This window comes from Schistocerca serialis, chromosome 2 (genome assembly GCF_023864345.2).
Source record: "Schistocerca serialis cubense isolate TAMUIC-IGC-003099 chromosome 2, iqSchSeri2.2, whole genome shotgun sequence".
NCBI lineage: Eukaryota > Metazoa > Arthropoda > Insecta > Orthoptera > Acrididae > Schistocerca > Schistocerca serialis.
The window spans coordinates 51,835,640-51,849,730 of NC_064639.1; the positions used below are offsets into that span (position 1 = coordinate 51,835,640).

The window sequence follows — 14,091 nt, forward strand, 5'->3', positions numbered from 1 at the left end:
TATAGTCTGTCTTGCACGACGACGGCGACTGTATCTTCTCGGTCGGGCACACAGTTTTAATCTGCCAGGAAGTTTCATATCAGCGCACACTCCGCTGCAGAGTGAAAATCTCATTCTGGAAACATCCCCCAGGCTGTGGCTAAGCCATGTCTCCGCTATATCCTTTCTTTCAGGAGTGCTAGTTCTGCATGGTTCGCAGAAGAGCTTCTGTAAAGTTTGGAAGGTAGGAGACGAGATACTGGCAGAAGTAAAGCTGTGGGTACCGGACGTGAGTCGTGCTTGGGTAGCTCAGTTGGTAGAGCACTTGCCCGCGAAAGGCAAAGGTCCCGAGTTCGAGTCTCGGTCGGGCACACAGTTTTAATCTGCCAGGAAGTTTCATATCAGCGCACACTCCGCTGCAGAGTGAAAATCTCATTCTGGAAACATCCCCCAGGCTGTGGCTAAGCCATGTCTCCGCTATATCCTTTCTTTCAGGAGTGCTAGTTCTGCATGGTTCGCAGAAGAGCTTCTGTAAAGTTTGGAAGGTAGGAGACGAGATACTGGCAGAAGTAAAGCTGTGGGTACCGGACGTGAGTCGTGCTTGGGTAGCTCAGTTGGTAGAGCACTTGCCCGCGAAAGGCAAAGGTCCCGAGTTCGAGTCTCGGTCGGGCACACAGTTTTAATCTGCCAGGAAGTTTCATATCAGCGCACACTCCGCTGCAGAGTGAAAATCTCATTCTGGAAACATCCCCCAGGCTGTGGCTAAGCCATGTCTCCGCTATATCCTTTCTTTCAGGAGTGCTAGTTCTGCATGGTTCGCAGAAGAGCTTCTGTAAAGTTTGGAAGGTAGGAGACGAGATACTGGCAGAAGTAAAGCTGTGGGTACCGGACGTGAGTCGTGCTTGGGTAGCTCAGTTGGTAGAGCACTTGCCCGCAAAAGGCAAAGGTCCCGAGTTCGAGTCTCGGTCGGGCACACAGTTTTAATCTGCCAGGAAGTTTCATATCAGCGCACACTCCGCTGCAGAGTGAAAATCTCATTCTGGAAACATCCCCCAGGCTGTGGCTAAGCCATGTCTCCGCTATATCCTTTCTTTCAGGAGTGCTAGTTCTGCATGGTTCGCAGAAGAGCTTCTGTAAAGTTTGGAAGGTAGGAGACGAGATACTGGCAGAAGTAAAGCTGTGGGTACCGGACGTGAGTCGTGCTTGGGTAGCTCAGTTGGTAGAGCACTTGCCCGCGAAAGGCAAAGGTCCCGAGTTCGAGTCTCGGTCGGGCACACAGTTTTAATCTGCCAGGAAGTTTCATATCAGCGCACACTCTGCTGCAGAGTGAAAATCTCATTCTGGAAACATCCCCCAGGCTGTGGCTAAGCCATGTCTCCGCTATATCCTTTCTTTCAGGAGTGCTAGTTCTGCATGGTTCGCAGAAGAGCTTCTGTAAAGTTTGGAAGGTAGGAGACGAGATACTGGCAGAAGTAAAGCTGTGGGTACCGGACGTGAGTCGTGCTTGGGTAGCTCAGTTGGTAGAGCACTTGCCCGCGAAAGGCAAAGGTCCCGAGTTCGAGTCTCGGTCGGGCACACAGTTTTAATCTGCCAGGAAGTTTCATGTCAGCGCACACTCCGCTGCAGAGTGAAAATCTCATTCTAGAAAGAACATATGCTGCAGAGGTAGATTGATATTTGTGTTACAGTAACGTCTGAATGGTAGATCATTAAGGTACTTTAGGGCTACAACCATTTATATAATACATCACTAATGTACTGACACAAATATTTAGTGTACTTCCTGAAGAATCTCAAGCAGGCTATAGAAACAGTGATGAGTCAAATATGCCTTAGAGCTAACATGAACTTTGTCAGATATGAATTGATTTAATTTCTGTGGAAAGCTTATTATAAATACCTTTCTCACAATGTAGGGTTCCTTCTTTATTTAGGCTGGTGTTCATTGACTGTAGGAAAATTTTGTTTTTGTGTAGCATTACATGGATGAAGTGTAGTATTTTCCCCCCATACACATGAATAGATGGAAGTAGGAAGATTTCCAGCTTTTCAAAGAATAGTCTACAGCTTTTGTTCCATTTTACATCTTTCTTTGTTCTTCCAAACCTTTTTTGTAGCCAAAAGAGCTTTCAGCTGAGAGAAGAGAGATCCTAGAAAATTATTCCATATTTTAGTTGCGAGTGATAAGTATATATGGCCAAAGTATGTGGTTTTCAGACAGTCTTTGTTGCAGCATCCTTCTAATGCTCTTATTAAGTAACATGCAGTCCTTAATTTCTTATACACTTTTTCAATGTGTGTCCCCATTTAAGATTATTTTGGAGCCATAAACCTAAGACTTTTGCGTTATCTACACTCCAAAGGTCCTTATCAGATATCTGAATTTCAACAGTTTGCTCACCTATTTTCACATTTCAAAAATTTAGTGCCCTCTTACTTGAATTTGCTACCAACTTGTGGTTAAGGCAGTTTTCAGTATTTTTAATTATCTCTGTTGTAGACTTCTAGAAAATTTCCATTTCTTTCTTATTGACTAAAACTCAGGCCGAATAGCACACAGCAAACTGAATGGTATTTTCTCAGAATTTTTTTCAAATCATTCTCATTGTTGTTGTTGTGGTCTTCAGTCCTGAGACTGGTTTGATGCAGCTCTCCATGCTACTCTATCCTGTGCAAGCTTCTTCATCTCCCAGTACCTACTGCAACCTACATCCTTCTGAATCTGCTTAGTGTATTCATCTCTTGGTCTCCCTCTACGATTTTTACCCTCCACACTGCCCTCCAATGCTAAATTTGTGATCCCTTGATGGCTCAAAACATGTCCTACCAACTGGTCCCTTCTTTTTGTCAAATTCTCATACAACAGAAAAAAATAAGAGGTCCAGGCACTGAGCCTTGTGGCAGTCTGCTGTTATTGGCTTCATGCTTTGATTAATGCTGAGTTAATTTGTTGAAACTCTGGTGGTGCACTTCAACCATTTGCACTGGCCTGCGTACGTTTGACTTTATCCAGTTGTTGGATTTATTTATTTATTTATTTATTCATCCATCCGTAAACAAATTACTTTGTATGGATGTCGTCATTATACATACATATGTACATTATTTTGTCTCATAAGATAATGAAATACAAGCTATATGTAATAAATTCATAATATATATATATATGTGTATTATACACACAATTTGTCATTGAATTACATAATGCAGAAGAACCTGCTTCAATCAAAAGGAATAGATCACACGACTCCTCTAGTACTTGTATGGGTAAATTACAATCTAGAATGTCCACTTTATAATTGATTAACCTGTTTATTTATTTATGCCAATTTCATGCTGCATGTATTCTCTATTCAAGTAAAAACTATTTTTTAATAAATATTCTTTAAGGAATGCTTTAAATTTACAGAGTTCCTTTATGTTTTTCATTTCTTTTGGCAATTTATTGTATATCTTGACACCTTGGTAAAACATAGTGATTTGGGTTTTAGTTTTATTCATTCTGTGTAGGTACAAGCAATTACTGTCTCTGGTTTGGTGATCATGTATGCAGCTGCTTGCTAAATGTTGCTCCTTATTTTTGTGAATAAAAACTGTAGTTTGCAGGATATATTCACTTGGGACTGTCAGAATACCCCATTTTTTAAATAGGTCACTTCAGTGTGCTCTTTTGTGACTCTTGCTCATTATTCTGATAGCTGGTTTTTGCAATCTGAACACGTATTTCACATTTTGGGCATTTGCACCCCAGAATGTTATGCCATAGCTTATTATAGAATGCCTGTGTGCAAAGTATGTCATTCTCTGGCATGAACTATTGCACACAGTGACTAATACTCATAAGGCATAGCATGCTGTGCTAATTTTTTTTCCCAAGCATCCTAATATGTTCATTCCATTTTAATTGTTGATCAACGTACTGCACACTCTATGGTTTCATTTTGAACTTTAAGTTTTGTCATATTCGGTTTTTTCTTTACATAGAAGTTTATGTTATTAGTCTTTTACACATTAAGGGTTACTTTGTTGTTCCTCTGATTCCTGTGTTGTTGTGCCAAGGCAGTAGTTTAGGGTATTTGTGATACTGAAAGCGTTAGAGAGCTCTAGGCATATTCCAATGACATTTTCACTATTATTGAAGCAATTGATGTAAAAGTTCAAAAATTGCTATATTAGTTGATTGTTCCTTCCCGAAAGCATTTTGCTTTTCCAGGAAATCTACTATTTCTCTTGATTTTTTTCTTTTTTTTTGTGAATTTTGAGAATATAGATAGCAGAGCAATGAGCATGTAGTTAACCACTTCATCCTTTTTACCTTTTATGAATTAGTGGTTTGAACTTGGCACTTTTTAGGCATGATGGAAAAATTCTAATTTCAAATGATCTGTTACAAATATGGGCTAACGGTTTAGCTATAAGACTACACATTTTGGTAAGATTGTTTGGGGTGCTAGATCTTCCAGTGGAGTGGTTCATTTTTATAGGAGATCTTTCTGTGTTGGTGGAAAGAGAAAGATTGAAGCAGGATTTATGTTGGTGTTTTCAGATGATACCTGACAATTTTAGTGAAAGGTTTGATTTCAGTGACTAATAATTTTTTCACTTATATTGCTAAAATAAGTATGACAATATTATGAAAAGAAAAGGTTGGGACTGACCATATAGAGGGGATGTTGACTGACACAACAAAAAGACTGCTATACCTATTGAGCTTTTGGCCAAGAGGCCTTTTTGTAACATAAGACAACTTGCACAAATTCACACAAACACAACTTGCATACATGTGACCACTGTCTGGCCACTAGGGCCAGACAGTGAGCAACTGTGTCTGAGGAGCAAAACAATCTGGTGGTAGGCTGGGGTAGATTAGTAGGGTAACAGTGGGGGAAGGTAAATGGTGGTTTTCGGAGCATGCAGTACTCTGGTGGGCACAGGGTAGAAAAATGCAGTTGGGTGGTTTGGAAGAATGTGGGGGGGGGGGGGGGGGGGGGGGGAGAGACAGGGGTCAGAGGGAGTGGGAAGTGGGAAAGGTGAGAAGCAAAGAACAGGAAAAAATTCAGAATTTTGCACCATGCTTAAATGAAGGATATCATTCCCATTCACACCAATTTTATATGTTTTCAAATATGCATGGAGTTCCCATTAGATACTACAGGAAGCTTGGAGATGTCATATATTCTTTGCTTTTCAGCGCATGACTTTCTTATATCTCCAGAATGAGATTTTCACTCTGCAGCAGAGTGTGCGCTGATATGAAACTTCCTGGCAGATTAAAACTGTGTGCCCGACCGAGACTCAAACTCGGGATCTTTGCCTTTCGCGGGCAAGTGCTCTACAGACTGAGCTACCAAAGCACGACTCACGCCCAGTACTCACAGCTTTACTTCTGCCAGTTATCTCGTCTCCTACCTTCCAAACTTTACAGAAGCTCTCCTGCAAACCTTGCCGAACTAGCACTCCTGAAAGAAAGGATATTGCGGAGACATGGCTTAGCCACAGCCTGGGGGATGTTTCCAGAATGAGATTTTCACTCTGCAGTGGAGTGTGCGCTGATATGAAACTTCCTGGCAGATTAAAACTGTGTGCCCAACCGAGACTCGAACTCTGCCAGTTATCTCTGTGAGTACCGGGCGTGAGTTGTGCTTCGGTAGCTCAGTTGGTAGAGCACTTGCCCACGAAAGGCAAAGGTCCCGAGTTTGAGCCTCGGTCGTGCACACAGTTTTAATCTGCCAGGAAGTTTCATATCAGCGCACACTCTGCTGCAGAGTGAAAATCTCAGCCCCCAGGCTGTGGCTAAGCCATGTCTCCGCAATATCCTTTCTTTCAGGAGTGCTAGTTCTGCAAGGTTCGCAGGAGAGCTTCTGTAAAGTTTGGAAGGTAGGAGACGAGATAACTGGCAGAAGTAAAGCTGTGAGTACCGGGTGTGAGTCGTGCTTCGGTAGCTCAGTTGGTAGAGCACTTGCCCGCGAAAGGCAAAGGTCCCGAGTTTGAGTCTCGGTGGGGCACACAGTTTTAATCTGCCAGGAAGTTTCATATCAGCGCACACTCCGCTGCAGAGCGAAAATCTCATTCTGGAAACATCCCCCAGGCTGTGGCTAAGCCATGTCTCCGCAATATCATTTCTTTCAGGAGTGCTAGTTCTGCAAGGTTCGCAGGAGAGCTTCTGTAAAGTTTGGAAGGTAGGAGACGAGATAACTGGCAGAAGTAAAGCTGTGAGTACCGGGCATGAGTCGTGCTTCAGAAGCTCAGTTGGTAGAGCACGTGCCCGCGAAAGGCAAAGGTCCCGAGTTCGAGTCTCGGTCGGGCACACAGTTTTAATCTGCCAGGAAGTTTCTTATATCTGTTGTCAATCATCAGTTTTTTGCCTTAAGCATACAAGTTTGCTTGTCTGCTTTTTAATGAGGAATAATGTAAGAACACATCCACAAATGTCTTGAACTTTTCATCTGTGCTTTCACATCTATACACATCAATCCATGTATCTTTCCTTAGTAGATTCCTAAAGTGCTTAGTGTGTTGATTGCTGAAGGTTCCTGTTTTCACTCTTTCTGTTTGCTTAGTTAAACCCAATGTTGAAGATATTTCAAGAAGCTGTGCATAGTGGTCACTGAAACCTGTGTTGATATTTCTAGCTGAGTATTCATAACTTTCCATTTTTGTCAATACCATATCATTTGTGGTGCTGGAAACAATTGTGACTGGGGTGGGATAATTTGTAATAGAGAGCATGTTGTATGTTGGAAATAATGCCATAAAATCATCTCTATCTTTAGAAACTGTTTTAAAATTATAACTGATTTGTTAGCATCTCTGAAATTGTCACAACTACCTTCCCAAGTTTATTAAAAAATATTTTTATATTTTAATTTGCAGTTCTGTAGATGAACATGATTTTTTCATTGAGGTTCATTCTACAGCAGAAATTTCAAAATTACTTTCATTTCCTAACTTTTCCAAAGATTTTAAACAGCAATAGTTGTTACCATCTTTCAAAAATATATGTCTTTCTCCATGAGTAGACAGTTTTCCACAAAAATAAGATGTCATGACAAAGCACAGGATATTTGTAATTGTTAACATCTCATCAGTTATCCAAGTTCACTTAAGTGCATAACAGATACTTATTTTAATTGATCTGACAATAATACTTCTAGCTCTTTGATTTGTTTTATTGTGATAGGATATTTTGATGGGCCATTACAAACTTAGGGCTTCTGCTTGGCATATTTGACTTGTCACTTACCTTCTTCAGTGTCTGCTTTCATCTGAAGGGCACTTCTGTGCTGTGCTATGGAGGTGCTGTCTTCATCAGTGGCCACTAAAAATCCTCACTTCTTGATGGTGGGTCTTGCTCTAGCAGCAAGTAGACAGTTGTATCAACTGATTGTGCAGTTGTTTTTGTGCCACTCTTGCTGTTTCTGTTTTCTCTGATCATAGTTGTGTTGTTCTACGTGCTGCCGCAGTTGTTGTTGCTGCTTCTCTATGAACACTTTCTTCTGTAATCTGAACCAGGTGAGCAGTTTGGGATTCTGAGTGGTTAGGAAGAATTCCTGTAGATGGCCCATAAATTAGTTGGCGTAGGATGGTGCCATGCTGGTGCCCATTGCCATGCCATGGATTTGTTTGTTAGAGATGCCTTCTTCTGTATCCATGATCTTCGCTTGTTTCATCTTGATTGGATCCTGATGCTTTCTTCTATGTGTATACTGATTCAGTGTATATCTAATACTTTATGGCAAGGACACTGAAAGAGAAATTGGTATTTAAGGTTTTGTGTGTACCTTTTGTTGTGAAATAATTTACTGTGATGCATTACATGGACGAGCATAGGCTAGTGTGTGTGTGTGTGTGTGTGTGTGTGTGTGTGTGTGTGTGTGTGTGTGTGTGTGTGAAGCTTTTGGTTATATTCTTGCTAACAGTTGTAAACAATGTCGATCATTTTATGGATTTGGTTTCCAGTGTGAAACTAACCCAGCACTGTTCAATATGGACTTGTTTCTACTGTGAAAGTAACACAGCACTGTTCAATTCTGAGGAATTGTCTTCTTCCTCAGACAAACTGTAAACAGTTTTACAAGTTTCATTTGTGAATGTCATTATTTTCATCATTAAATGCCTTTGTCAGTAATTAATTTCTCTGAACAAGGTGAACATTTAAAGGAGTCTTTCAATGGTTGTACAGTTTTCTCTCTTTTTTTACCTACAATACCATCTGCCATTTCAACTGATAAAAGTTGATAACTTCACTACATTCATTTTGTTTGTACTACATTCATTTTGTTTATACTCTTATTTTTCAGTTGTTATTCATTTAAACTTTGCTCCAGATGGTTTCATTTAATTCAGAATTTTCTACTGCCCGTCCATTACTATTATCTCCCTTAAACCATCATGTGCCCTTCAGTATTAACCTTGATCCATTGAAAATTTCTTTCACATTCTTTGTGCATACAACACCTTTTGTTACTTGTGCAAGTATTATCTTTGTTAAATAATAGGCCATTTTGTTTACATTGGAGGTGTGATTGGAAAGTTTTAAGAATGAATCCACTACTGCTTACTGGTTTGGCTGGCAGGTACACAGAGGGTGGGGAGTGAGTCATTGCCTTGTCCTTGAACACCCTCTGACAGGAAACTGCATTTCCTTTATTCAGTTCATTGGGGCAGCTGATTGAGTGTGGGTCTGTTAGGGCTTGTTGACAGATTTTGTCTGCGTGAAAATGTACATAAAAATGGAGCAACGAGTTTTGTTTTAAAACGGGGAAATCAGGTTCTGAGACTTACGAACTATTAAAAACAGCTTTTGGAGGTAATTGTATGAGGCAGACAAACTTTTTGCCTGGTTCAACAGATTTAACAATGCCCGCGAATCATTTTAGGATGAACCACGGTCCGTCTGTCCTTCCACCTCAAAAACGAATGAAAATGTTGTGAAAGTTTGCAACTTAGTGTGCTCTGATCATAGACTTACAATTAGGGAGATGGCTGATGAAGTTAATTTAAGTTTCTATGCAGTTCAGCCAATTTAACTGAAGATCTGAACAAGCATTGAGTGTCCACAAAATTCATTACAAAAGTGTTGTCAAGTGACCAGAGACAATACTGACTTGAAGTGTGCCAAGAACTGATTAATCGGACTAAAAATGAACCATTGTCAAATAGGGTAATTACAGGTGACAAAAATGTGGGTATATGGATATGATCCTGAACCCAAAGTGCCGTCTGCACTGTGGAAGATTCCAGGTTCACCACAACCGAAAAAATCACGACAAAGTTGGTCGAAGGTGAAGACAATGTTAGTGATTTTTTTCGATTCTACTCCTGTTGTGCATCCTGAATTTACCCTGGAGGACAGAAAATTAACCAGGAATATTACAAATGTGTCCTTGAGTGTCTGCACGAAATGGTGTGGAAGGAAAGGCATGCATTGTGGAAAGATAGGAGTTGGTTGCTACTCCAAGACAATGCTCCAGCTCATCATGCCTTCTCCATCTTTGAATTTTTGACCAAATTCAAAATCCCTGTGCTTCCACAACCATTCTGTTCCCCTGGTGTGGCCCCTGTGGACTTCTACTTGTTTCCTAAACTAAAAGTTTCACTGAAAGGGAAGCAATTTGACTCGATTGAAGACACCCAGGCAAATATGGAGAGCATCCTTAACACATTTCAGGAAAAAAAATATTTCCAGGAATGTTTCCAAAAGTGGAAACACTGTTGGAGTCAGTGTGTTCAGTCAGAAGAGGGCTATTTTGAAGGAGATGCATCACAGTAGCATTTAAGTACCACCATTGTACAATTACAAGCTCATTCTTAAAACTTTCCAAGTACACCTCGTATAAGTTCCATTTTTGAAGATGCTGAAGTTGTTCTTTAATTTAATCTGGTATACTTCCCTGTTCTTAAATTAATTTTCTTAATCTACATATCTGATTTCCTGCCTGAAGAGTTCCACAGTTTGAGTAGATTTGCACATGTCATAGCCGCACAGCTGATGAGTGCCACATTCCTGAGTGCTCTTCTTCATGAGGGAATTTGTGGATCACACTGCGTATAGAAATGAATGATTGAATTTCTAGCTTTTTTGTGTGATTACTCTGCTTCGTACTGGCAAATATTCCCTTGAAATTCTAGGGTGTTGTAGAACACTCACACCCTACATAGCCAATGTGTTTTCGATAAAATATAGTTTTTTTTTTATATTTTTAGTTCCAGTTGGTCCTTGGCAACTTATTTTTCTAATTTTTGTCTTGTGTATGAATATGTTAAGTGAATACATGTTGTACTAGTGTCATTTTTATTATTGTACCCAAACTTTCTCATTGAGTGTTTTTTCTTTAGTTTTTGCCCAATTTTGTATTAAAATTTTGTATTACTGGAGGAAAAGACAAAACATCAGTGACACATCAAGAATGTTATAATTCAAATATTGGATCTATTTTACAATATTATCCTCAGTATTTTGAAAAATCCACATTTTTCTCACCCATATTGTTGTTATCTCTCAAATCTCTTAAATCCATATAATGGCACTCTTCTACATGTTACATGAAATCATGGATACCTTGAAGCATAGAATTTAAAATGTCTATTGAGAATGAGGCTATAGCCAATAATTTAGGAAACCTTCATACTGCTAAACTTATGCATGAAAGATATTTTCTCTGGGTATTCAAAGACATAGATAAAACAAATTAAAGTGTGTATGATATTTTATTGTATAATTGTATAAGATGTTTTATTCTAGATAATTTTATTTCATACAGGTTGCTGATACATGCAAAAGACTTAGAAGTGTTCAAGAAGAAAGATCCTCCAATACTGACAATGGAAGAAATGACTGAAAGTGTCGAACAGGTTGAAGCACTTGTTGCATTACTAAAGGAAGATAAAGATGAAGCAGATGTATGTATTTCTTTGATAATTTCACTTATGTAGTATTTGCAATTTATGTTATGTATAATGACAGATAAAACTGAGACTGTAAAACACAAAGCACCTCTGTGGCTTCCACAAGTTGGGGAAGGATGATAATGAAGGAAAAAGGGAAGAGAGAAGTGGGATGAAGTGCTTTAAGTACCCAGCAGGGAAACGAAACTCAGGAATGGAAGTGAGAAAATTTATTTATTTACCATGATTTAGCATCAAATCACAAACCTAACACATAGAAGAGATTTAACAAAATATTGTGAGCATTCATCAAAGTTCATGATATATCTAGAAGAGTTCTCAGTTGCCATCAAGAAAACATCTGTATTCTCATGAACTGCCTAAAGTGACTAGATTATGTGCTGGATGGCTTGTCGTTCAGTATCAGTTTCAGCTGGGTGAGGTTGTAGGACCCCACTGGCATAATGTGGCGCCAAATAAACCCTGTTTTTATATATACCAAGAAAACAGGCATTGCCTGGGTATTCATTTTGCCAATTTTGTATTAGAAACAAAAACAAAAAATGAACCGTATTTGTAGTGAAGTATTGAAAAAAATTTCATTTCCATATATTCATGAAATAACTTTAATATTATGAAACAGTTGTGGAAAGAAATATGCCTAATGTAGAAATGTGTACAAGTACAGTATCCAAATTACGAAACATGATACCAGACAGTTTCTGTATGCTGGGTGCAGCTATTTCGCATGTCTATACTACAATTTTGTAAATATCTCTATGGAAATGCCTCTTCATAATTCTATTGATTATTACTGTTTTCACCTACAGCCATTCACACTTCACAGTTGGATGCTGTCAAAAGCACTGCCAGGTCAGGCTTTTCTGACATGACTATATGGGTGTTTTATAGTAAAGAATAAATATATTAAAACTCCATGCATGATGGGCAATTTTCCGGGTATCTCAGTGTTTACGATGTCATTTCTCGTGATCTGTGTGTGATACGATGATATAATTATGTAAATACATTCAGCGGCAAATGTTGATATTGTCTGTAAACTGTGTTGTGAATAGAGTTAGTAGAAAAGAAGTAGTAATTTAAATGTAATGCCCAATGCAACAGTTTTTCACATGTTTCAGTGTTTACGACATTATATCCCCTGAACTAGATATGGCGCCATGATATACTTATGTAGGTGCATTTAGTTGCATATGTGGATACTGTCTGCGAATTTTGTTGTGAATACTGTAAGTAGCACAGAAGTATTAGTTTTAAATGTGGTGTTTGATTTCACCAGATTTTGACACGTCATTGTTTATGATGTCATATCTCCTGAATGAAGTTAGGCTAGGAGTTTCTTACCCTCACAGTGATTGTTGTCTGACACTAAAGGACACGTGATGCTTACCAAGTTTGGTTGAAATCACTCGACTGGTTTAGTAGGAGGTGTCGTGACACACACACACACACACACACACACACACACATCTGGTTATCTCGGTCATTGTTGCCAGGAACAAAATCCACTAACTGCTGGATCTGCCATGGTTTTCTTCTTGTATAGGCATGTTTGGAGCACATGGCACCAATCAGAGACAGCTGAAGTGATGCGTGGAAAGCGAGTTGGATGACTCACAAGAACACCAGACAGCAGTGGGACCAGTGACACCACGTGGCATGAGAGGCAGTCACTATATTTGAAACTGCCACTCCCACATCCCTACAATCTCCAAGCACCTATCTTTGCTTTCTTTTGAAACCTGCCCCTCTGCCCACACTTAGTGTGTACCCCTGGTCTTTGTTAAAATGGTTGGTATTTATGCTAATCCCTGCTGCTGCCTTGAAAACGGAATCTCAATAATCCATTTACCAGGCCGTGCTCAATTATGGCTGACTTGTCCAGTTCCCCTTGTTTAATATATCACCTGTGGTCTGTACAATGCTCAGCAGCTGTGCAACTTGTTTAACCTGTATAGCTGCTGCCACATTTTCAAATGATGCCATACGCACCGGGCACATGAAGGGGTGTGTTGTCCTAAACTGAGTGCAGCATGTCTTTTATCTTAGGGCCAGGCTGGAATACTGGTGTCAGTCCATGCATCTACAGCACACGTCCTAACTTACTGCTCATTGCCCCAAAATATGGCAGGACTCTGTTATTTGAAATGATGCAGCTTGATAACCTAGAAAATTTTATTTGAACATTTCGATTTTGGACCCTCTTTTGTCATTATACCAATTGAAATACTTAGTGTGAACATGGTTCTATACTCATGGTTTGTGGTTAGCTGTTATTCTTTTACTGTTATCATGACACATCTGTAAATATTAATCAAGTTGCTGTGGATAAACAAAAACCAAATAGTAATTCATTCTTTTGTTCTTAAAGTAGGAGCTTAACAACCAATTGTAAGCATCCATTTATAACTTTATGATTGTTAATAGCAGAAAAAATTATAAATATTTTTTATCTCAGGTAACATATGGTTTCTTTTGTTTTACATAACTAAGTTTTCTTCATTGTAGCATCCGTGTTACACAATATGTGAATAAATGAAGTGAAGTTGTTCTCAATTCAACATCATCTTCGTTGCATTGCAGCTGAAGAAAGTAATACTTTTGTCACCAAAAGTGCAGATTTGTTGTTTGTTTTCAAACATATGTATCACCTTTTTTATTGCTTTCATATTAGCTGAGTAGATGTGCTTGTTATGCAGGAAAAAGTAGTACAAATAAAATTGAAGAGCAGGAGTTTATTGATATATTTTAAAGGAAACTATGAAATGAGAATTACAGGAATGATATGTAAATTATTTATGAAAACTATTTTGTGTCTCCTCTTTTTATAAATGTTAAGGGTGCTAAGTCTTAGTAGCATCTTATACAAACTACATTAGATTTGATTAATGTACCTGTGACAAAATATATTTTTAATTTTTGTATGATTCTTTGATTGCATAATGCAATGTTTTTTTCCCCAGGCTATTAATGCAGAGGAAGAGCTGTTGGAGATAGTTTTGTCTCCATTTACAGTCCTTCAGCAAATGCTTGCTGTTACTGATCCTCTGGATAAACTGTGGCACACAGCATTAGAATTTCATGAATTATATGAAAAATGGTACTACGGTAAGTTAGAAAACATTGTAAGGAGGACTGATGACCCTGTAGTTTGGTCCCTTTATCCCTCAGACCAACCAACCAATCTAAGGATTTTAGAAGGAA

At 39.0% G+C, this 14,091-nt stretch overlaps 1 protein-coding gene across 1 annotated transcript in view; it reads left to right on the plus strand.

Moving 5' to 3' along the window:
• The window catches only part of LOC126455722 (dynein axonemal heavy chain 3), a 1,249,696-nt gene that overhangs the window by 228,836 nt on the left and 1,006,769 nt on the right, over nucleotides 1-14,091 (plus strand). Inside the window, exons 16-17 of the mRNA XM_050091491.1 lie at nucleotides 10,743-10,881; nucleotides 13,851-13,995. Coding sequence (XP_049947448.1) covers nucleotides 10,743-10,881; nucleotides 13,851-13,995 — 284 coding nt within the window. The remainder of the gene's footprint in view (nucleotides 1-10,742; nucleotides 10,882-13,850; nucleotides 13,996-14,091) is intronic.